Source organism: Lipotes vexillifer, unplaced genomic scaffold (genome assembly GCF_000442215.2).
Source record: "Lipotes vexillifer unplaced genomic scaffold, Lipotes_vexillifer_v1.1 scaffold776, whole genome shotgun sequence".
Classification (NCBI taxonomy): Eukaryota; Metazoa; Chordata; class Mammalia; order Artiodactyla; family Lipotidae; genus Lipotes; species Lipotes vexillifer.
Window position 1 is genome coordinate 2,458,514 of NW_006777292.1, and position 25,211 is coordinate 2,483,724.

Below are 25,211 nucleotides of genomic sequence, written 5' to 3' on the forward strand. Positions count from 1 at the left end.
TTACCATAGGATATTGAATATGGTTCCCTGTGCTATAAGGATACTTTAAAATTATATGTCTGAATATTTTTCATAACTTATCAGAAACATGGAAGGCATATCAATTCATTTTCTTGAAGTTCTTTACCTTCATGAATCTACACACTGGAGGTGGTATCAAATCATGAAGAATTAGTGAATGGGTGCTTATATCTGTTGCCACTACCAATCGCCTCCCATCAACCTCTTCTCCTAATGTCCAAATGTCAATTGACAAGGAGGCCAAGTCTCCACAAGTGGGAATCAATACGTCTGTCAACAGTATTGGTCTACCAAAATCCAAGGTCACAAATCTCCTTGCTCCTATGAGAGATAGAGAGCAACAGCTGACACAAAATACCATGTATCAATTAACCAAAAGACACACTCTGAAATAATTTGGAACATTCATCTTAAAATATGAAATCAACTTACTAAACTACAAACAAGAAGAAATGTTAATAATTCTCATTCAAAAACTGTCTAAAACGTCAATTTATATTAGTTTGAACCCCAAGATTTAAGTAAAAAATATACAAGAATAAGTTTGTTACTATGAAGGCAATCAACTGTACATATAAGCTTATTTTAAAACTTTAGAGCAAAAAAAGGTAAATCAACAAAAATATAGATTAATTCAATGAAGTACATATCGGTTGTTCTTTCAGTCATTTGGTCTTTTTTTCTTTTAATTTTACAACTAAATGTATTTATTACTGATACCAAATTTTATTATTTGATTTTGGTTTTCTTAAGCCTTATTTAACATCTTTTGGAGTTGCATCTTACGTTGGGGTTAAGATGTAAAGGACAAGCGTAAGGCTGAAATCACATGTAGTCATTACTACCACTCTAAAAAATCTCTGAGGAAGGTCCTCCAATGGAGACAGATAAAACTTATCCCAAACAATGCTTCCCTCCCATACTGACACATCACTGTCTCTTCAGCTCAGTACCAAATGAAGTAGAAGGCTTACTCTTAAGGACCACACTAAAGAGACAGTATGTCTTTTATGTGTAAGCTCACATATTAACAAAAGAATGATCTGGGAGAAACAGAGGAGCAGATTTGCATCTCTCAACTCACATGCATTTCAGGAATAAGCTCAGTTAGTGAAACAGCAGGCATTAATAAAATCCTACTTATTTTTCTTCTTTATTGTATTAGGGGCAGTAGTAACCTTACCAGTTACACTTTACAGTGAAGGAACCCAACTAAATTTAACTTGTAGGACTAGTGCCATCTCCATAGAGCCATTTTAAGGAAAACAAGGCAGTATTTTCCTAAACAGAAAGACTACTGAACAAAAAACATAATTCTCCCTCCTTTCGGGGGCTTACGTGCCACAGTCGAGTCCACAGATAGAAAACCAAATCATAGTGTAAACAGCATGGCTCACATTTCATAAAGACTGGACAAGAACGAATTTCACTCTATATGCCATGAACACTAATTATTGTTACCAATGAATGATTAGTTGGGCAGAAAACAGCATGTAACACTTTAATTTTTAAAACTCTCTCTTCCAAAGAGGAAACAACCCACTGCAATAAAGCAAATATGGTTCAACTCTTCATATGATGAAAAGTGATACAGTATGCACTATATTCATGTTAATTCCTCCTATAAAACACACCTAAGGACTTCGTTAAATTCTGCTGCTGTTCAAGCCCAGAAATAACATTTGGTAGGATAATAAGGCAAATATTGCCTACAGTGTACTAGTAAACATGCTCTAATTAAAAGCACCTATCCTGATCATAGGTCTCTAGCATATAAGCATGGTACAAGCCTAAGTAAAATTTAAACTATCCAGAGACCAAGAAATGTTAGTAATCCTACTCAGTTATTTTAATTAGCAGTAATTTTGTCAGCTATTCTCAAAAAATGGTTCCAACATTAGAATGCTAGTCTTAATGAATATTTCTTTAAGCATAATTTTTAGTGTAATGGTAACTGAGCAGCTACAATAAAGACAGATATTTATGTCAACCATAGTTCAACAGACGAGATTCTTTTTTTTAAAATTAATTAATTAATTTTTGACTGCATTAGGTCTTCACTGCTGCGTGTGGGCTTTTCTCTAGCTGCGGTGAGCGGGGGCTACTCTTCGTTGCGGTGCACAGGCTTCTCATTGCAGCAGCTTCTCTTGTTGCAGAGCACGGGCTCTAGGCACGCGGGCTTCAACAGTTGTGGCTCGTGGGCTCTAGAGCGCAGGCTCAGTAGTTGTGGTGCACGGGCTTAGCTGCTCCATGGCACGTGGGATCTTCCCAGACTAGGGCTTGAACCTGTGTCTCCTGCATTGGCAGGCGGATTCTCAACCACTGCACCAGCAGGGAAGCCCCAGGTGAGATTCTTATACAGAAGAAATCCACTGTTTGGATAGAATTAATGAAACCACTCAGCAGCACTCTTCCATTCAACTTGGTAAGCACACAGCTTGAGCCTTATGTAATGCTTATTCTTGGTAAAAAGCACTTTTCCAAGAGCAGATGTGATTTATTTGCACAGGAAAATCAAACTACAAAATATTAAGTCTTCAAAGGGCCAGCAGACAAGGCAAAAAAAATATTTTAAGCAAATCAAAGATTACCTGAATGCATCCGTTCTATAATAATGGACTGGTGAGGTGGAGGCTGAAGAAAATGTGAAGCATGAGAAATTGCAAGGGCTAGACCAGAGCCAAGTGGATTCTAGAAAAGAAAAAAGTATAACTCTATATTGATATCACCCTTGTGCTATAAAAACTAATAACCATAATATAAAGTTAACAAGTCCCATTTCCTGATGTATATTCTGTAACATTAAATAAAATAATCTAATTTGATATAACAAGTTAACATAATAAAACTTTGCTTTCTAAAGTTAGCGTATACATCAAAATACTTTTAAATGTCTAAGCGAACACCTATTTAAAATATAGTAATTTACCATTCTGGACTTGTTGGAATTTTTGTTATGTGCAGCAAGATTGACTGCTGGGGGATCAATAACTGAGCCTGGGAAAAGCTGTGCAAGTTCGGCATTAATCACAACGGAAACTGCTTCATTGGGTGGGGTGAGTGGTGGAGTCATAAAAAGTGGTGTTGTTTTTGGAGTGGGTGGAATAACATCAGATGGATGAATGAAGAATCCAGGGGCTGCCACTGGGTTGGAAGGCACAGAGTTGTGAACAGGACCTACTGCTGATGCTGCTGATGCTGCTGCAGCTGCTGCAGCTGTTGTCTGATGTAACTTGGCTTCCAGCTTTGCTTTCTGTAAAAGAAGTAAAAGCAACAAATATAGACTAATCCTGCCTATCTAAATTGTGGGGAATACTACGTGGGTATATATTGTGAAAATAAACATGATTAACTGGATCCTAGTTCAATAAAAAGGAAATTAAGTAAAAAATGGACTCAACATGGAGTACTTCTATGCTATATATGTGTGTGTGAGTGAGTGTGTGTGTGTGTGTGTGTGTGTGTATAATACACACACACACACACACATACTTCCTTAAATATTTGATATAAACTTTCCTGAGTATTTGGGAAATAGGAACTTCTCAAAGCAAAGGTGGAAAGGAACCAGAACAATTAAATGTAAATAAGGAAACAAAGTTCTCCTCAAAACAAAATATTAACAGGAAATGGATTCTCATGCTGCCTAACCTGATACAATTTGTCACCTGGAATTGTATGAAGTTTCCAAAACGTCTGCTATTATTACTAAATTTTAATTCACGTTAATTTAATTGGTCTTTAAAATGTTGTTTTAGGTTTTTCAATCCATTAAAATAGTAACTTTTAACTCTTATGTTTGACCAAGAGTGTTTATAAACAGAGTAAAGAATGGAACTTACTTAAAGACTGCAAAGAAAATATCAATTATATTCCCCCAGATATGTATCAAAGAAAATGCATTTATATAAGTTTTAAAAATTTAAGTATATCACAAAGATGTTACCTCAATTTTTGTAGAAAATGATTAGCTCAGATGGGTCAACCTAATTTCCTTTACAAAAATAATGGTCATTTTTACAGTATTTTTTCAGCTTTTGAAGTTTAGAGACAGCATGAACAAAGAGCCAAATAGTCTCCAACCTGTTGCTGAAGCTTCAAAAGCTGCTGCTGTTTCTCTTGCAGCACCTGTAGCTGTTGCTCGGCTGAAGCCATTGCATGAGAGAGAGACTGCAAAGCTACCTGGGCTGCTGAACTCAGGGCTGTCGAAGCTTCCCCAACTGTCCCAGATGATAGTCCACCTACTGCAGGAGTAACCCCGAAGGAACTCACTGGCATAAGACAAGGGGGGAAAAGAAACAGGATGAAGAAAAGGTTCACAGAGAAACATATACAAAGTATATACTACTTTCACACTAAAACTACAGCTAATTTTCCTTTAAAAAATAAGACTCTTTAGAGGAAATCTTAATGGTAAAAGTATATCAATAATAATAGCATTCAAGTATAAGGGATCCAGGAATGACATCTGATCAAAGAAAAATTAGTATGCTTTTGAGTTTAAAAATATCGTCAGCATGGAAGAAATTTCACTTAATATGGCTAAACTCTTATGCAATTTGAGCATGAGAAACAGGCTGAGTTTCCTTTACTAAGTTTCTTACAGCAACACCACCTTCTTCTCCCTCCCCTAAAAAGCTCAAAACAACTTTCAATTACATCATTTTCAAGAACATCATTTAACAAGACTGACGACACCTATTTCCTCATTTAAAGCATAGCCTAGAAAGAGAATCTTGCCCACAAAGAATATGCAAAGCAATGTTTCCTACCATATGCTCCTCAGAACACTAAGAAGAAGAGAAGCATGTCGGATGCACAGTCAAATAAGTCTGGCACATACTGCTTACCCATGAACATTACCATCATTACAGGTCTATGAAATCGCACGAAGTTAAAATTTTTTTACTCCCCTTTTCAATGTTATTCAAATATACAGCATAAAAGAACTTTTTTCCCATGATATATTTACCAGTATCTCTGTAAAACATTTTGGAAAAAGCTGAAATAAAAACTTAATTTCATAAACTCACACGACTAATCTTCGACAAAGGAGGCAAGAACATACAATGGAGAAAAGACAGTCTCTTCAGCAAGTGGTGCTGGGAAAGCTGGACAGCCCCATGTAAATCAATGAAGTTAGAACACACCCTCACACCATACACAAAAATAAACTCAAAATGGCTGAAAGACTTAAATATAAGACATGACACCATAAAACTCCCAGAAGAGATAACAGGCAAAACATTCTCTGACATAAATCGTACCAATGTCTCCCAAGGGAATAGAAATAAAAGCAAAAATAAACAAATGGCACCAAATCAAACTTATAGGCTTTTGCACAGCAAAGGAGACCATAAACAAAACAAAAAGACAACCTATAAGAAAATATTTGCCAACGATGTGATAAACAAGGGCTTCTTAATTTCCAAAATATACAAACAGCTCATACAATTCAATAACAAAAAAACAAACAACCCAATCAAAAAACAGGCAGAAGACCTAAACAGACATTTCTCCAAAGAAGACATACAGATGGCCAATAGGCACAAGAAAATATGTTCAACATCACTAATAATTAGAGAAATGCAAAACAAAACTACAATGAGGTACCACCTCACACTGGTCAGAATGGCCATCATTAAAAAGTCTACAAATAACAAATGCTGGAGAGGGTGTGGAGAAAAGGGAACCCTCCTACTCCTACACTGTTGGTGGGAATGTGAATTGGTGCAGCCACTATGGAAAACAGTATGTAGGTTCCTTAAAAAACTAAAAATAGAATTGCCATATGATTTGACAATCCCACTCCTGGACATACTTCCAGAGAAAACTCTAATTTGAAAAGATACGTGCGCCCCAATGTTCATGGCTGCACTATTTACAATAGCCAACACATGGAAGCAACCTAAATGTCCATCAACAGCTGAATGGATAAAGAAGATGTGGTACATATATACAATGGAATACTACTCATCCATGAAAAAGAATGAAATAATGCCATATGCAGCAACACGGATGGACCTGGAGATTATTATACTAAGTGAAGTAAGAGAAAGACTTACTTATATTAAGGAAAGATAACTGCTACAATAATAACAAATGTTTAGTATGTATTACCTACTACCTTACACTGTTTTAGTTAATTACTACATTCAACAAATGAACCCTGAAGGGCAGGGACTATGATTCTGGTCTTTAGTTGATTAAGTAAAGAATGGCTCAGAGAAGTTACCCTGTAGAGCTACCTAATGGTAGAACTAGGGTTAGAACCAAGGGCTGTGTGAAATCAAACCTAACATGAGGCATAGTGCTAAGCATGGAACTTACATCAACTCATTTAATCTTTGCAACGGCACATGAGTAGGTAATATGTTATCCCATTTTACAGATAATGTATCTAAAATTGATGGAACTATATGGCAGAAACTAACACAACATTTTAAATCAACTATACTCCAATAAAAATAAAAATAAATAAAATAAAATTGAGGGAAGTAATTTGTTCATAAATACCTGAAAAGGGGAGAAAAAAGGTAATCTGACAGCCTATCTTAACATCTAACAATGACTATATTATGCCAGAATTCAAATAAACTATTTTTAAAAACTAAGCTATAATCACAAGATTGAAATAACAACAAAAGTGTGCACAGCCTCTTAACAATTAAAAATCTCCTCAACCTAAAAAAAAAAAAACATGATCATTACAGTGTAGCCATCATACACCTCATTTAACTTGCACAAATTCAACTATATAAGCTTGGGCAAAGAAAGAGCAATCATAACTCATATAAGTTGTGTGCTACAAAATGAAATCCATTTGCTCCATCAAGTGTTTCACCAAAGCAACAGCAGTTCATTCCAACTCTAGAGGGAAAATTATTAGACTTACTAAGGCATTTATGTTGTACTTGTACTTTGGGGTAATTTAAGTGGTTTTTCAATATTAACCATGTGTGTTTTAGCCCTTTACTGATATTAAAAATCTAATGCCCAAATAATATTTAAAGGAAAATGAGCTAAGTCACAAGAAACACATAAGAGACATAAACAACCCAAGAAAAATAAGTCATCCTGCTACTACAAAACTAATTTTTAAATCTTTTGCACAGTCTGAGTTTTCAATATCATTTTCTATTTTTATACTAAGAGCCTCTAAAACTAGATATAACAAAAAAGAGGTGAGAACAAGAAAAAGATGACTACTATCACCATTTCTATTCAGTATAAATGCAGGAAGTCCTAGGAAGCATGATAGAGCAAGAAAAAGAAATAAAAGATATAACAACTAGAAAAACAACAAAGTAAAAATCTCTTTATTAACAGATGATGTAATTGTGTATATTTAAACTCCCTAAAAAAACAAAATCCCTAAGAATGTACAATCTACAAGAATTAGTAAGTTAATATAGCAGTGTTACCAGGTATGAAATTAATATACACAGATCAATTATACTTCTATAGACCAGCAAGTAAAACCTGGAAATAAAATTAAGAAAAATAGCACTTATAATAGCGTAAAAAATCAAATAGCTAGGTACAAATCTAAAAAGGATGTGCAAAACTTCTAGTGCACCAAGAACTATAAGACATCACCACGATTAATGGAATACCTAATTTAGCATAAATATATACTAAAGAATATTACCATGTTAATAGACTGAAAGTCTTAATGTTAAGATGTCAATCCTCCCAAACTGACTTATATTCAAACCCCATATTAAAATACAATAAGTTTTTTGAGCATAAATTATCATTCCAATTCTAAAATTTAAATGGAATTACTGAGATCTAATGTACAGCACATTGATTATAGATCATAATACTGCATTATAGACTTGAAAGTTACAAAGAGAATAAATCTTAAATGTTCTCACCACAAAAAAGAAATAGTAATTCTGTGACACGATGAAGGTATTAGCTAATGCTATGGAGGTAATCATTTTACAATATATAAATTTTTCAAAACAACACACTGTACACCTTAAACTTGCTCACTGTTATATGTCATTTATATTTCAATAAAGCTGGAAAAGTGGAAATACAAAAGACCCAGAAACTTTATGAAAGAGCACCTTTAAGAAAAAGAATGTTGGTGGATTACACTCCTAGGTATACACTCAAGAGAACTGAAAACATACATCACAATGAACACTTAACACAAAAATGTTCACAGCAGTATTTTTCTCAATAGCCAAAAAGAGGAAACAACCCAAATGTCCATTAACTGCTGAGTAGATAAACGAAATGTGGTACATCCAAAAAAATTTTTAAGTGGTAAATGTAAAATGGAATATTATTCAGCTACAAAAATGTGCTTAGACATGCTAAATGGACAAACCTTGAAAATATTAAACCAAGTGGAAGAACCCAGACAAAAAGGTCATATACTATATGATTCCACATTTATGGGAGATGTCCAGGGTAGGCAAATCCATAGACCCAAAACAGATTAGTGGTTGCTAGAAGATGGGGGAGAGGGGAATTGGGAGTGACTGTTAATGGCTACAGGGTTTCTTTCTGGAATGATTAAAACACCCTGGAATTAGTGGTAATGACTGCACAACACTATGAAAACTTCATATATAAATTTTCTAAATCTACCAAAAAAGAAAAAAAGTTGGTAGATTTGGACTAGCAGATTTTAAGACTTACCATAAAGTTACAGTAATTAAGACAATGAGGTACTGGCATAAGGCTAGATAAACTGACCAAAGGAACAGAAATGACCCACACAGATAGCAAACACATAATTCTGAAGAGAGGTGACATTGCAGTAGAGTGAAAGATAGCTTTTCCCCCACAAACGATTACACGTCAGAAGAGAGAAACAGTAAACTAAGATGAATTAGAAGAAAATACCCATAGTAAAAGAAGAGATTTAAAAGTTGAAATTATGTCAGTTATAGTGATGAAGTGTAACATACATGAAATTGGAGATGCAAAAAGAAAGAAGATAAAAAACAGGGCAGAAGCAATGTTTCAACAGTTAATGGCTGAGATCTTTCTAAAGCTGATGGAAGATACAAAGTAAGCATTCAAGAAGCTCTGTGAATCCCAACCAGGATAAATACAACTGAAACCACATGTAGGAAATCATAGAAAAATGCTGAAAACGGAGAGAAAGGAGGTGAAAGGGAGAAATCAAGGAGGGAGGGGGGAAGGGAAGAGTATGAATCTCAAAAACACCTTGAAAACTGACAATGACATTAAAAAAGGAATAATAAGACTGACAAGTGATGTCTAACAAAAACAGTGTAAAGTAAAATGAAAGATTACCTTTAAATAACTAGAAGAAATAATAGCTGGCTTACAATTCTATAACATGTGAAATACACTTCAAGAATGAAGATCGGGGCTTCCCTGGTGGCTCAGTGGTTAAGAATCCACCTGCCAATGCAGGGGACATGGGTTCAAGCCCTGGTCCAGAAAGATCCCACATGCTGTGGGGCAACTAAGCCCATGCACCACAACTACTGAGCCTGCGCTCTAGAACCCATGAGCCACAACTACTGAGCCCACATGCCACTACTACTGAAGCCCACGTGCCTAGAGCCCATGCTCCACAAGAGAAGCCACCGCAATAAGAAGCCCGCACACCACAACGAAGAGTAGCCCCCGCTTGCCGCAACTAGAGAAGGTCCGTGCACAGCAATGAAGACCCAACGCAGCCAAAAATAAAAATAAATGTATTAAAAAAAAAAAGAATGAAGATGACATATCTTGATCCAAACAAGCCAAATGTAGAAAGTTATTATTATGATATTCAGAAAAATTTAATTAAGTACTGAAAATTAGATGATACTATGACATTGATTATACTAATTTATTAGATTATGATAAAGTGCATCATAATAAACCATAGTTAATTTAGATAATTATAATAAAAATGGAATCAGTTATTAAAGAGGACATCCACATTGTTTAAGATACTATGTATGGGGGGCGTCCCTGGTGGCGCAGTGGTTGAGAGTCCGCCTGCCGACGCAGGGGACACAGGTTCGTGACCCGGTCCAGGAAGATCCCACATGCCAGGGAGCGGCTAGGCCCGTGAGCCATGGCCGCTGAGCCTGCGCATCCAGAGCCTGTGCTCCGCAATGAGAGAGACCACAACAGTGAGAGGCCCGCGTACTGCCAAAAAAAAAATAAAAATAAACAAATAATAAAAAAATAGATACTATGTATGGATAATGGCTGTCATTTACCTAATTTTTCAAGAAATATTTGAAATTTTCCCACAGAAAACTAAGTTAATTCATCATCAGTAAACAAGAACAAAAAAAGTGATCTTACAGAGTTTTCAGACATAAAGAAAAATCAAACCACAGAAAAGCTCAAAAGCAAAGAAATAGAGAAATGAAAATGGAGTTATGAAATAAATCCAAATGAATACTGAATATAAAACTATAATAATAACCATGGAATTAAAATACATATAAAATTAAGGTATAAAGCCACATCGCCATATAAATTAGAAAGGTGATAAATAATGTTCAATATATTTGCACTGTATGGTAAAAAGAAAAGCAACTGGATTTCTGGATGTAAAGGATATGTGTATATTATGCTCTCTGGGATAATTGCTAAAATTATTATAATAAAAAGTAGAAAAATAGCTCAATAAAAATACAATCACCAATAAAATGGAAACAAAGGAGAAAAAGAAACATCTAACAGGCAAGATGAGAAATCTAATAGAACATATGAAAAACATGGTAGATTTGAATCCAAATATATTACTAAGTACATTAAATGTAAATAAACTAAATACTCCAATTGAAAGAAAGGGAGGAAAAAAGCAACTACATTCTGCTTACAAAAGACATGACTAAAATGAAAGGAGACACTGAAAAGTTGCAAGTAAAAAGAAGGAAAAATATATACCATACAAATAGTAACCAAAAGAAAGCTGATAACTGGTAGAGAAATATCAAACAAAGTAATTTTAGGAAAATCAATCTTAGAAAGAGAGAGATAATACCTAACGATAAAAGATTCAATTCACAAGAAAGATACAACCATTCTAAATTTATATGGTAGCTTCAAAATGTATAAAATAAAAAGTGTTGAAACTAAAATAGGTATAATGAAAGGAATTTAACATGCTGATCTTATTAACTAAAAACAAAAACAAAAACAAAAACCAGATAAAATAATCAAAGAGAATTTGAAGACCACAATTAATCCAAGTGGATATACAGAGCACACTTCACCAAGTGCAGAGTAAACATTATTGTCAAGCATTATTGCTGATCCTCTGCAATTCCCAATAAATTTTGCAGACTGACAAAGTATTTCTTTTGACCCCACAGCATTTTAAATAGAAATGATTAAGATGATAACTAGAAAATCTTAATATACTTGTAAATTAAGGAGTGTATTTTTTAACGTTACTTAGTAAAGTTGAATATATGAAAACCCTATAAAGCAGCAAATCAACTTCTACATTCATAGCTAAGAGCATAGTGTATCCACTAGTACTAACAGCGCTACAATATAACAACCCAAATGTCACTCAAGAGTACACAAATCAATAGTGGGTACATAAATTTTGTTTTATTCAGAGAGTAGAATCGTAAACAGCAATGAAAATGAACCAACTATCTATACATGCAATGATATAGGTGAATTTAACAACGATAACATGGAACAGAAGGCTGACCAACAAATACATAAATGCAATTCTATACTATACAGACCCTACTCAATCAGCGTTTAGGAACACATAGCTAAGAGGTTATACAAAGAAACAAATAAAAACCAAGAAATGATTACTCTAAAAGTTAGGACAATGTTTACCTTTTGGAGAGAATGAGGGAAAAATAAATGGAAAGGGGGCATGAAGAAATCTTTTTTTAGAGTACTGGAAATGTTATTTCTTGACTTGGTGGTCACATGGGCAGTTTGTGTTGTGATAAATTGCTTCACTATACAATTGTTTTCTGCACCTTTCTGTATGCGCATTATATTTCACAATTAACATGTTTCAAAAGAAAAGGAGACAGGAAGCTGAGAGACTACAGTCATCTTCTAGCACCTTATGATCACTAGTCAGGACTTTGCCCTAACATTTAATAAGTATCCCTATGCTGGTGGTGGTTTCAATCTGGGTGGAATACAGAGGTGAATGCTTATAAAAGCATAGACTACCTTTGGAAAGACAAGAAAATGGTCCTATTGTATGTTTTACAGGAGTAGAAATGGGTAGGAATGTGAGGGAATACTTTTCTTTTTCAAACCAGATCTTTTATGTTTTAAATTTTATAACTTCTTAAAGTATTACTTATTCAAACACATTAATTTTCTTAAAATAAAAAATTAATTTCATGACAGTTCCAAAAAAAAAGTCTGATTTAGAACCAAAGAGTTTTCTGGAAGTTTAATTTCTTGTTATCGCATGTTTCCATACCACTGTAAATATGTAAGTTTCTACAAAATGACTGCAATAGTCCAAGAAAACAAACACAAATGAATTTTGACCCTTCTGGCATCTCCATATGAAAGAAATATAAAATTTTATTTTTAAATTAAAACTCTCAGCTACATAAGCCATGAATTTCACTTAGTGGTTACTTCTACAATTGGAAGATATAAGATGATTCTGAATAGAAAGGCACTCAAAGGACTGTTAATTTCCCTTTAAAACACTTTGCCATTCTGGACCCAAGTGCAAGATTAAATTTTTCATGACTTCTCAAGCAAACTATTTTTACTTTCTGTTAAACAGTTGAAGAAACAAAAAGACACCTACTTACAAAAAACCATCAACAGCAGAATTCATTCAAGACAATATTCAAAAACACTTCTGGGACTGTAATATAAATGTAAAACCATATACCAATATTTTTAATTATAAAAACTTCAATTATTTGTGCCCAGATAGAACTAACTGTAAATAAACACTGATCCTACAATGTGAAGAAAAAACACAGGAAGTAAGATATACAGAATAAACACAAGCTCTTCTCACTGATTATTCATTTAAAACATCAACAACACCATATATTCAACACACACAAATACTGGTTCATATATCCAAAGTTGTTTTAAACTAGCTGAAAAAACAGTATTCCGTCTTCACTCATCTCAACCTTCTCAAAGACATTATCAAATATACCTTTAACTTTAAACTCAAGAAATTACATCATGATGCCAAATTGACCATCAAAACTGATTGCTGAAGGTGGGTAATGAAAATATAATCTATTGTACTCGTCCCTCTACTTTCCAAATTTGACATTTTCCAAATTAAAATGTTTCTAAAAATGCACATACATAAAACAAAAAGATTTAACACAGGGTTCTAGAGGGTAGGAAAAAACCCATGAATAGACTTAGAAAAGAATATGAAACCACTTATGATTTTTCCCCAAAATGTGCCTCCTACCAATAAGTTTCTACTAAACATGACAGCAAAGGAATTTACATATACTATAAACTGATATGTAAATACTGATGTATCACTTTATTACAGCATAAAATATGTAATAAAAGAATGTATATAATAAGAGAAGGTATATACCAGTAAACGTACTTGCATCATCCCTTTCTATTCTGGTTCCATCACTAGTTGACACACAAGTAAAGTGCAGAGGTTCAACTTCTAGAAGTCCAGTGAGAGATGTGAAACTACCTTCAGCAGCTGTGCAACTACTGACCTTTCCATTTCCTAATACAAAAAAGAGACAAGTTTTATAAAACGTGAATTAATCTTAAAAAGGCAATAGTCATATTGAGAATTACAGCTACTACTTCGATTTTAATTAGAAAGATGTATAAATACATAAACACAGGGTTTACACAGGGCTTCAACAATGGACATGGTATTAAGAAAACACACAAATAGATACTAGTCTCCTTGCTACAAAAGCAGAGTTGCAGAGAAGCAACCTAGTGGCCATTCACATTAACAAAAAACTATAACAAGTGATTCAGATTTTAAATGAGGAATAGAAGACAAAAGAAAAACAATTAATAAATAAATAAAATAGATTTTAAATGAGGGGAAAAAATAACCAGCTACTTAGATTAGCTATTACTCAATCTGTTTAACTATGCAAAATATCAGAATATATTCTATGATGTCAACAGTACAAATGACACTTATTAAAAACTAAAAAAAATTGTAAAATATTAGCAAGGTTTATCTATAAATTTTATATTTTGAATATAATATCAATATTCTAGAATGAGATATGCTACCTTATAATCATAAAAAGTTTAAGTTGGCACATGTAGTAGTAAGAAAGAAAAATCAAATAGTCACAACTATGTGAATCATAAAACCACAGTAAGAAGACTGGACAGAAGAACACAAAAGAATTAAGAGTGGTGTATATCGTACAAGGGGAGGAAGAAGGAAGGGTTATTATTAGTACTTTTCAAATGTTCTAATCAAAGCACTACTTTTAAACAGAATTAAAAGAGAGAAGATGGAAAGAATGGGGATATATGAAAAATATCATCAAACATCTGAAGGAATAAATTAAACGCAAGACTAAACTGTCAAAACCTTGTTCTACAACGTCCCATTGGCACCCAGTATAGGACCTGACACGTGTGTTAAAAAAATATTTATTGAGCACTTATTCAATAGAAGACATGGGAGATACAAGAAAAGGGACAGGCCCTAGTTGTCATGAAATGCATATTCTGTTCAAGGTTACCAGGTATTAAATAATTATACAACTGAACCAAAAAAAAAATTCCTATGCTTTACTTAAGAGAAGTTCAAAGGATAAATAAATCAAGGGGAAATCAGTCTATGCCAGGGGTAATAAAATACTTCCATGATGAGGTGATGAGATATATGGGAAGAATAATAGATTTTTATGTCTTATTCCACTGGGACGGGAATCCAGGCAGAAGAAATGACATGAGTGAAATCCCTTCAGTAGGAAGGAACATGACACATTAGAGAAACTGAAAGAAAAATGTGCCTAGAGGAACATTTCTCAACCCTAAAACCCCTCTACACATCTTTAAAATAATTAAAAGAACTTGAAATTTGAGTTTTCATTTATGTTGGCTCTGTGTGTGTGTGTGTGTGTGTGTGTCTATATAGAAATATTTATCAAGGTAGAAATTTTAAGATGAGAATATTTTAAACATTAATTAGTATAACAGTAATAAACTCATTAGGTATAAAACTAAATAGCATATTTTGATGAAAAATGACTGTTATGACCAAGAAAACAAGGAATAATGGTCGTGCCAAGAAGGGCCGCAGCCACATGCAGCCTATTCGCTGCATCAACTGTGCCCGACACGTGCCCGAGGATAAGGCCATTAAGAAGCTCATCATTCGGAACATCGTAGAGGCCGCAGACGTCCGGGACATTTCCAAAGCGAATGTTTTCGATGCCTATGTGCTTCCCAAGCTGTATGTGAAACTGCATAGTACTGTGTGAGTTGTGCCATTCACAGCAAGGCAGTCAGGAATCGTTCTCGGGAAGCCGGGAAGGACCGAACACCTCCACCTGGATTTAGACCTGCTGGTGCTGCCCCACGACCTCCACCAAAGCCCATGTAAGAAGCTAAGTTCTTAAAGACTAAAGAAATACTGTCCCCTGGAAAGACAATAAAATGGAAATTATACTTTAAAAAAAAAAACAAAAGTAACAATGAGAAGACTGGTGATGTTTTACATTCTTGCAAATCTCTTTAAAATCTGGCTTATCAGAAGGTAGCTGGATTTGCCTATCTGCCTCCGCATTCAATGTATTACAATAGGATGCTCTGGCAGAAATACATGAAGAGACGCCGACCCAATACAAATATGTGATTGGAAAAGAACGGAATATTTTAATGAAGTATTAAATATTCAAAAACTTGAAAAGTGGTAGTTTAGGATTAGCTGCAATATGGTATCTGAAATCTTAAAAAAAGAACTCAAACTCTATCTTAAAAAAATCTTAAAATAAGAACTTCTCAAACCCATGCTTGATGTTGAATCACCATGCATCAATCATAGGGAAAATACTGGTCCACTGCTATATACAGATCTTCCAAATGTTAACACATTTCATCATATAGTATCAGAAAATGACACTCACTAATATCATTGTAGCCCATCAGAAAAGTCATTAAAGCTCACTTCAGAGGAAACAAGTTTTCCAAAATTGTAATTTCTGCTTAAAAGTCTACTTCTAAAATTGGCAACAAATACTATCAACTGGATGGATACTGACAGGCATTTTTTATTCATTTTTGAGAAAATACCTGCCAAATAATCAAATCTGAATAAACGTATTTTGTCAGTCATTCTTGCAAATAAAAATGGTATACCGGGCTTCCCTGGTGGCGCAGTGCTTGGGAGTCCGCCTGCCGATGCAGGAGACGCGGGTTCGTGCCCCGTTTCGGGAGGATCCCACATGCCGCGGAGCGGCTGGGCCCGTGAGCCATGGCCACTGAGCCTGCGCGTCCGGAGCCTGTGCTCCGCAAATGGGAGAGGCCACGACAGTGAGAGGCCCGCATAACGCAAGAAAAAAAAAAAAAAATGGTATACCATGAAATAAGCAACTATTTCAGCTTATAACGCTAACAACTATACAAGTGCACTTCCTTGAAACAACCATGGTTCTTCAGCGTGCAGCAGAAGTGTTTCATGCACACTTCCCATTTCATCACAGAATAGTTAAAAGATGCATACCTGTGGGTTCAAAATTTAATAAAATTAACAATTTTTACTGTTTCATCAAAGGTATTTCTAAGTGAAATTGCCATATTTTTTACTCTAAGTGCATGGGGAAGAACATCATGCTTTTGCACAATCAGTATGAATGTCAATGCAATGAAAAAAGGCAAGTAACATTGTTTCATCATGAAAACATTTAACCCGTGGACTCCCTGAAAGGATCTCAGGAACCCTGAGGGGACCTATGGACCACACTTTGAGAATCACTGGGCCACAGAAAGAAAACTAACAGGGCAGATCACACAAGATGTTCTATGCTACATTAGAGACTCTGGACTGCACAATTATGGAAAGAAATGAAAAGTATTTTAAGAAGAGACAGAGAATAATCAGATCAGGTTTGCATTAAAAAATGATTGCATTCATTGCATTGTGGAGAATGTACAGAAGTGAGCCAAGAACAGATGCAGAATGACCAGTTAGAAAGCTATTACTGTAGTCCAGGTTCAAAACGACTGTGGCTTAGATCGTAATACTGTGATCGTGGGAAGTAAGAGAATGGGCAGATTTGAAATATATATTGGTGGAAAAATAGAATCTGATGACAGCCTCATTGTGGAGGATGAGAAAGAGAGGATAACATTCAGATTTCTGTTTTGTGCCATGGATGCCATTAACTGAAAAAAGGAATGCTGGATGGTGAGAAATAAAATGAAGAGACGTTCATATGGAGACATATATCACGACTTCTAAGTCCCTTCTTCTGGGACTATAATACTCTATAATATAGAGTATGGTTGCTCTTGCTTATTTAATCCCCAGGCTTGGCCTGAACTTTATGGTCCTCTCCTTACATTCTCTCTATAAGGAATTTCATTCTATCCTAAGGAGTTCAGAAGGCATCTACAGGTCTAGCTCTAAGCCCTCCTCTGAGTTCTATTCATAATTTGACAAGTCACTTAGATAGACACACTGGCAGTAAGGTAGTCAGGAGCCTAAGTCATCAAACAGGAGATAACACCAATATCTAAGGCAGAATAAGTCATTAAAAAGCAAGTAACAGACCAGAGTATAGTATGACCTCTTTCATTAAAAATGCTCATAAACACGTGTAGCAAATAAGTCTAAATAGCTAAGCATCCTATTAATAATGGTAATCTAAAAGGATGAAGAGGTTAGAGTTGAGACATTTTATATTTTATTTATATTTCTATATTTTATTTTTCTCTTTTGCTTTTTTCACAACTCATAATTTACAAACCTGAGACTAACTTCCAAAATTTACTTATAATTAATGTGGTAATTATCATAATATGTTTACAAATAAATTTTTTAACATTTTGGTTTACTAGCAACACTTGCAGTAAGTTCGGTAAGATGGAAGAAAACAAAAAACAAAGCGATCATTGCTGACAAAACTAGAAAAACACCAAATTCTAGCACCTGAAAAGATTATACAAATAGTGTTATACATTCAAGCCTAAAAACATATTCTTTAGAAATGCATACAAGAATACCTGTAACATGGTGTACCAAGTTCACCTCAGGAGAGTGTGATAGAAGATGCAGAAAATTATTTTTTCTTTCTCCATCTTTGCTTATTAAAATAAGTATAATTTTATTTTCATATTTTGTAATATGAAATAACATGTTCTTTGAGTTTATGAACAACACAACAAAGGCACACCACATAAAACTGAAAGGACTACAACAAATAACCAAATTTTAATCTCTTATTAGCATTAACGTCATACTGACATGCAATGAAACACACACACACACAAAAAACCCAAATTTGCAACCCTTTCAAAAATAACTTCAATATTTTTTGAGGGGGGAGTTAAGAAACAAAGGCAAATAGTTTAATGACTCACAGATACTAAAGTTAAGTTCTAAAAACTTTTAGTTCTCAAAGATAGAATGTAGTGACTACAATCTATTAAAACATCAATGGTAACTTAAACCCAAGATATAAAATTCAGAAATTCCTTTAATAAAAGACTTTACTACCTGAAAGGACATCTGATAAATCAATTTCATCTGACTGGACACCAATGCTGCTGTTGTATACATTTTTACAAGAAGAGCCACTCATCTCCAAATCAAAGAGGACTGGATCGAATGGTGAACTATATAATCCATATCTGAAAAATAAAATAATGTCCTAACAATTTTCCTGTCAGCCATCTAATTAACAAATTATCTATTTACTTAGTTTTCAAAGCAGTTTTTACACAGGGCAGAAGGAGACACTATTAACTCCTTAAATTCACTGAATCTCAACTGTGTTCCCTGAAAACCTATACTCCAAAAGATATAGTCCAGAGACTCAATAAATGTGATTTCAATTAAGCTGATAACTAATGTACCAAGACAACCTTCATCTGCAGTCTGAATCAAGAAAGAGCTATCAAGCACCCCTCCCTTGCCTCAATCATTACATCGACTCAGCAGAAGGTACAAAGGCTTTGAGTAACATCTCGTTGAAATCAAGATTTCTAATCTATAAAGATAACAAAAATCCTTGCTTTAAATAAAATACTTCAAATAATGATTAGGCAAGAACTCAAATCTAACCTTTAGCTATTTCTTATATCATTATGTTTAAGTTTTAGAAAATCAAACAGCAGATAAAGAATACTAGTTAAGGGCAATAAGTGATTTACATAATTTTGCTTACAAAGTTTTAACAACAAAGAAACAAATTACCTTAAGTGCTTCTACCATTAGCAAGATACACCACTTTTAAGTATTTTAATATAATTAGCCCTCTGAATAACCATCTCCAGGACTTCCAAAGTTGTTAAAGGGAATTATTTTCAGAGAAAATAAAGGGAAGAAAAACTTAAGCAAATATATATAATAACAATTATGTGCAAAGGTGGTATCATATCCAGAAAGGCCCATGATTAGTCATTTCATAGATTAAAATACCTTGTCTGAAGCAAAGCCTCCATTGGTGTTAGCCTGTCCTGTAACTGTCTGGACACAGCAGTAAGCAGAGATGCACACGTGGTACTGCACCCAGCCAAATCTTCATCTTTAACATAATTCAGTAAGACAAAATACCAGTAGACCGAACCTGAAAACAACAACAACAAATCAGTTGTTTAAATCACTGTTCCTTTTCCTCATTTTTCTCTAACAAAGAGAACTTCAGATTTCAAATTTATCAGTATGTCCCCTTTTCCTAGAAGGATTCTCTGGAAATAAAATCTGTAAGGGCAAATTACAAAGAAGGACTAACTCCTTGGAGGACTCTAAGAGGACACTGACAAAGAATTGCAATCATATTTTTTGAGAAGTGTATAGGATCAACCTCGTCACTTAGGTTTTCAGTAACGTGAGATGACTCTGAGGGACATTTTATAATAGCTAGAAAAACGGAGATGTCAGGTCCTTCAAGCCATCTTTCCTAAAATACCATTTGTCTGTACTAAAAATTTCAAAACAAGTTGATGGCAGTGAGCTACAAATAATATACTTTAGCAAGTGAATGAAGTATAGTTATTCCATACTGCCAGTTAGATACAGATCAAAGGTGATATTAAGAGGTGACCATGATGATGTATTTTAAGACTCTAACTTGAGATATCTAACTAAATACACCACATAATTTAAGCACCCTACCTCTAACACTATCCTCAAGAAACTGTTTTAAACACCAGAGACTATTAAAGTGAGCAACCAAGTCCAAAACAGTCTACTCTATAAAACAAACAGTTCATAGTTTTAGTCAATATATGTTCAAGGTAAATATAAACAGACTCTTTGTCTAAATTAAGGCACTGATAAAATAACCATTTATGCTAACTTTGAGCAAACTTTTTTTCTGGTATACCACCAAGATCAAATCCTTGTGGAATACATTTATCTCATTGAGATAACTCGTTGAATGGTTATTTATAAAACAAAAGACTGTGAGAAATGCCTACAAAAAACTAACACTAGGTAAAGGACAAATCTGTAGCCCTTCATAGTAAATTCCTATCTGATAACTACATTCATTTTTGAATGGCATTTCCACAGTCTTTAGGTGCTGTTAAAAAAAAAACAACCCACTGGCTCCTTTTAGGGAATCAGAGTTTGCCACAGACCCTACCATTCTCACACAATATGTGTATGAACCATTCTTCTTATTTATGTCATCTCTCTGGCACTTACTGACATTTTAGTTTGTGAACAACCAAGCAACTCAATTATTTTAATGAAGTACAGAAAATGTATGGATTGAGATGACCTGGTTGGTTATTTACTTAAATCTCCCATTAACTTTTTCCTAAAAATATTATCAAACAGAGAGTATCTGCCTACCCAATCACAATTTAAAACCCCTTAAAAAACAGATAAGCTACAGAAAAGAAGAAAACTAATTGAGAAAAAAAAGAAAGTTACTACACAACCCCAAGCATACTGTAAGATTTTCCTAAGGCTACAGCTATTTGTGATTGAACTAATTTCACATACCACCAGTTGCTGCTGCAGGTAAGAATGACATATTATCAAGTAAGGCCTTCAACAGAACAGATCCGAATCCTGGTTGACATGGGTCACATTTGCCATTACTGAAAACAATTTTAAAAGAAAAAATTTAAATACATTACTCAAGGTCTAAATCCAACTCTAAACATGATGTAGTACTTTTAAAATCTTTAAAATGTGTTCATACAAACTGAAAGAAAATCTGCCTTAAAGCCCTATAGACAGGCAGAAAGATAGTAGGGAATGATTATACTAAGGGTCTTTGTAACTGTTTTCTTATGCATTAAACCACTCTTTTTTTTTTTTTTTTTTTTTTTACCAAAAAGGGCTAACAAGCAGGTATAGTCAATATAGACTATTAGCTTTTAAACACTTCCTAGATAGTTTCAGGGTTTAGAGAAAATGATCTGCATAACACTACAAATAAGTCTGGTAAAATTATTATGTAACTGGGAACAAGGCCTCAGGTGAACAATCCAAGGACAATCAGGGACAGTAGGAGTGAAAGTGGGGGAAGGGATCCCCTTACCAAACTCCCCAAAGTCTTCCTAATAGGCAAAGAAGCCTAGTAGAATTCTTTTATTACTAGATTTATTTAAGATGACATTTTGCCCAAAAAAACCCAAATTTTTTCTTAGAATATCAATAATACTCATCAACTTTTGAAAATCCTCTTAAGTTATACATATATTCAACAGGGACCAAATAACACTATAGACAAGGTATCACCTGCCAAACCGCAGGTGCACCTACAACGTACATTTTCAAATTAAAGAAAAAAACAGGGGCTTCCCTGGTGGCGCAGTGGTTGAGAGTCCGCCTGCCGATGCAGGGGACATGGGTTCGTGCCCCAGGCCGGGAAGATCCCACATGCCGTGGAGCAGCTGGGCCTATGAGCCATGACCACTGAGGCTGCGCGTCTAGAGCCTGTGCTCTGCAACGGGAGAGGCCACAACAGTGAGAGGCCCGCGTACAGCAAAAACAAAGAAAAAAAACCAACCTGATACACAAGGCTAGAAATCGTGCACACTTATGGGCTATGCTGCGTCCTGCCTCAAAGAAGCAAACATGTACAATGTCTAAAAGACATTTTCGTGTTTTTGAAAGCAGGCTCTCATTTCCTTCCTTTGAGCTGCAAAACAATAGCAGATGTTTAGGCTCATCTTGAACTTCCAATCATAACATCCAAAGGGCAATCCGTGGTAAATAAAATCTTATTAACCTTCCAGGTCCATTTGAATGTACTCCAGCTAACCAACAGAGAATATCTAACACAAGGCTCTGGGCATGTTCTGTGATTTGGCCATCATCTGCTTTTCTACACAAAGTGTTAAGAAGTTTCTCATGAAATTCTGAAAACTGTAACATGGCACATCGTTGCACTCTACAAGAAAGAATATATAAACACATTAACAACCAAAATAGAAAAGTTAAAACTAAAGCTATTTCAACCTGGTTGGACATATAATGTTTCATTTGAAATCATTACTATCACAATTTAAAAAAAGAACTTTTGAAAATTCCCAAGTGCTATAAAGACACCAGGGATGAACCAATGAAGTGGAAAGACAGTATATACCATCACTGAGATAAGTTCTTAAGAGAAATGAAAAGCAAATAAAAATTTTCAAGTAAAAGTTAGGATTTAAAAATTTTGTGTATTTTGGTATATTTATTGGAATTTTTCCTTTGTACTCCTATTACTTTAAGAATAGTACAAGAAAATGAGGTTACCTTTCCTTAGAAATTGAAGTTTTCTTAAATCTTCGGATGGTGACTGAGACTTCCTGAAGTAAGTCACAGCCCCGGAGGTTTTCGGATTTACGGGTGCCACTTGCATTTTCATTCTTAACATTAGAGGATTTTTCCTAAACATACAAAAATAAATAACTGAATGAACAAACAAATGAAACAAAAAAATTATTTACTATTAAAGTCTATAAATAAAAGAATATAACTGAATTATGGCTATCAAAACATAAATCTCAAATTAAAATGACAGCTTTCACCCTCATATTCAGTAAATGACTAATTTAGCCCAGAATTATAACAGGGAAAGAAAGAAAGACATAGTCACTGTTTAAAGGTAATAACCCAATGAATTAAGATTATAAAGCCAAAGTCTTGAGTCTAAGTCCCAGCTACAGCTCTACAAGATATGCCAGCTCCCCAATCTCTAAGGTTCACTCACTTTCAACATGAAAAAATGGAGGTAATAACACCTGCTCTGCCTACCTCAGAGTTATTTTGAGGATTAAATCAGATAAAGTACACAGAAGTCCTTGAAAAATTGGAAGACCTATACAAATATAAGATGATTAGTGTTACTGATACTGCTATTGTTGCTTATGAATAATGATGATAGAGAAATAAAATCTCCAGAGTTCGGGAAAGTCCAAGATCAAACAAGTATGAGGAAACTGCATGATATATAGCTAGTTGTAGAAAATGAACCATGAAAATTAAGATACATCTCTAAAATCACTTCTCAACTTCTGTTCCTGCAGTCTCTCAAATGTTTACTAAACAAACAAACAACAAAAAAAAAGTAGTGCATTATCAGTAGAGGGCAGAGAAACAAACTCTCACACCCAAGGAACTAAAAATAATTATACAGGGAAGTACCTGCTAACAGTTATTCCCTACTGAATGCACTTTATATAAGCTAGGTAGTCGGCTTAAAGTTAATTCAAATATTTTCTCATTGATTATATTTTTTTAACTTGCTGCAGAGAAAAAATACAAACAAACAAAGTGTCTACTGATAAATCAATTATGGGCCATACGACTTCTAACAGTGTGTCAAATCTCAACCACCATGTTTAAAACAGCACGTTACAGTTCAAAATGATACTGTTTCATACCTTGCCTGCTGCAACTTTTGCCAAGAGTGAAGCAAGTGAATAACCCTTGTTACTCTGGTGTTTTAGGGATGGAAGTCTTACTACCGGACGTATACCACCATTACAGATCTCATCTGTTCCTCTTTCATTCACTGCCTTGACATGGATTAAAAATGAACGATATTTTCCTCCTGCCATACCTAGAGGAGTGGTACAGAAGGGGATAAATTATTCAATCACCAAAAAATCAAATTGTTTTTTGTCTTCCCAGAGCAAGTTAAATTAACTCCACAAAAAGAAAAATACACTTGGCCAGAATTTTCGAATTACGCTGTTTGCATACAATATGGCTAAATAACCTTTGGTAGCAAAAGAACAAAAAGCACAGGAGTTATATGAACAGCGTAAGATAGAAAGTTTTGACACCTGGCATGCTTTACCCCAATCAAAGAAGTTACTCATTTTAATAACAGAAATTTTGTGAACTACAGAAAAACACCAAGAAAATACTGTCATTAAAGCACCACCCAAAGATAATGATGTATCATATGTGTATCCATCCAGTCCTTTAATGCACGCATGCACAAACATACATATGTGAATGCATACATACACATAAGCATTATAGTATTACAGTTGAAAAAGCACAGGCTTTGGAGCCACTACCTGGCTTTGATAATGGTTCTGCCATTTTATTAGGCATATGACAAATTAACCTCTCCATGGTTCAGTTTCTTCAAAAGTAAATGAGAATAATAATAGTACCTACCTCAAAGGTAACTGAAACACTTATAACTGCATGGCACAAAGGAAGCACTCGATAAATATTGGTTGTTATTATCACCAGCTTCAATTTTATATGGTTTTAACTAAGTTGAGATCATACTATACAATCGATATATAAAATTTATTGCAAAAATACCCTCAAACTAATATACCCATGAACAAACCATAAGCTGATTGTTGCCTAAGCAGGTATGAAATCCTTCTGTAATTACAAAAGCTACTTTTGTTTTTTTCCACTGATCTGTCTGCCTACTGTGCTAGCGCCACACTGTTACATTCTTCTTACTGCTGCATTATTCTAGGTTCTAGAATCTAATAAGACCCTCCTCCTCAATCTTCTTTTTCTAAATGTCTCTGGCCAATATCATCCTTTTATTCATCCACAAAAATTTAGCAATCATTTTCTCCAGTTCAAAGTTTTAGGAATTTGATGGGAAGAA

General features: G+C 34.5%; 1 protein-coding gene and 1 pseudogene across 1 annotated transcript in view; one reads left to right on the forward strand and one right to left on the reverse strand.

The window, feature by feature from the left end:
• Positions 1-25,211, reverse strand: part of BIRC6 (baculoviral IAP repeat containing 6) — a 244,499-nt gene that overhangs the window by 150,908 nt on the left and 68,380 nt on the right. The window contains 12 exon segments of the mRNA XM_007450952.1: positions 128-342; positions 2,613-2,712; positions 2,951-3,274; positions 4,105-4,292; positions 13,559-13,693; positions 18,671-18,804; positions 19,595-19,742; positions 21,128-21,225; positions 22,143-22,274; positions 22,365-22,526; positions 22,877-23,010; positions 24,007-24,185. Coding sequence (XP_007451014.1) covers positions 128-342; positions 2,613-2,712; positions 2,951-3,274; positions 4,105-4,292; positions 13,559-13,693; positions 18,671-18,804; positions 19,595-19,742; positions 21,128-21,225; positions 22,143-22,274; positions 22,365-22,526; positions 22,877-23,010; positions 24,007-24,185 — 1,949 coding nt within the window.
• On the forward strand, positions 15,207-15,556 carry LOC103072272 (40S ribosomal protein S26 pseudogene; annotated as a pseudogene).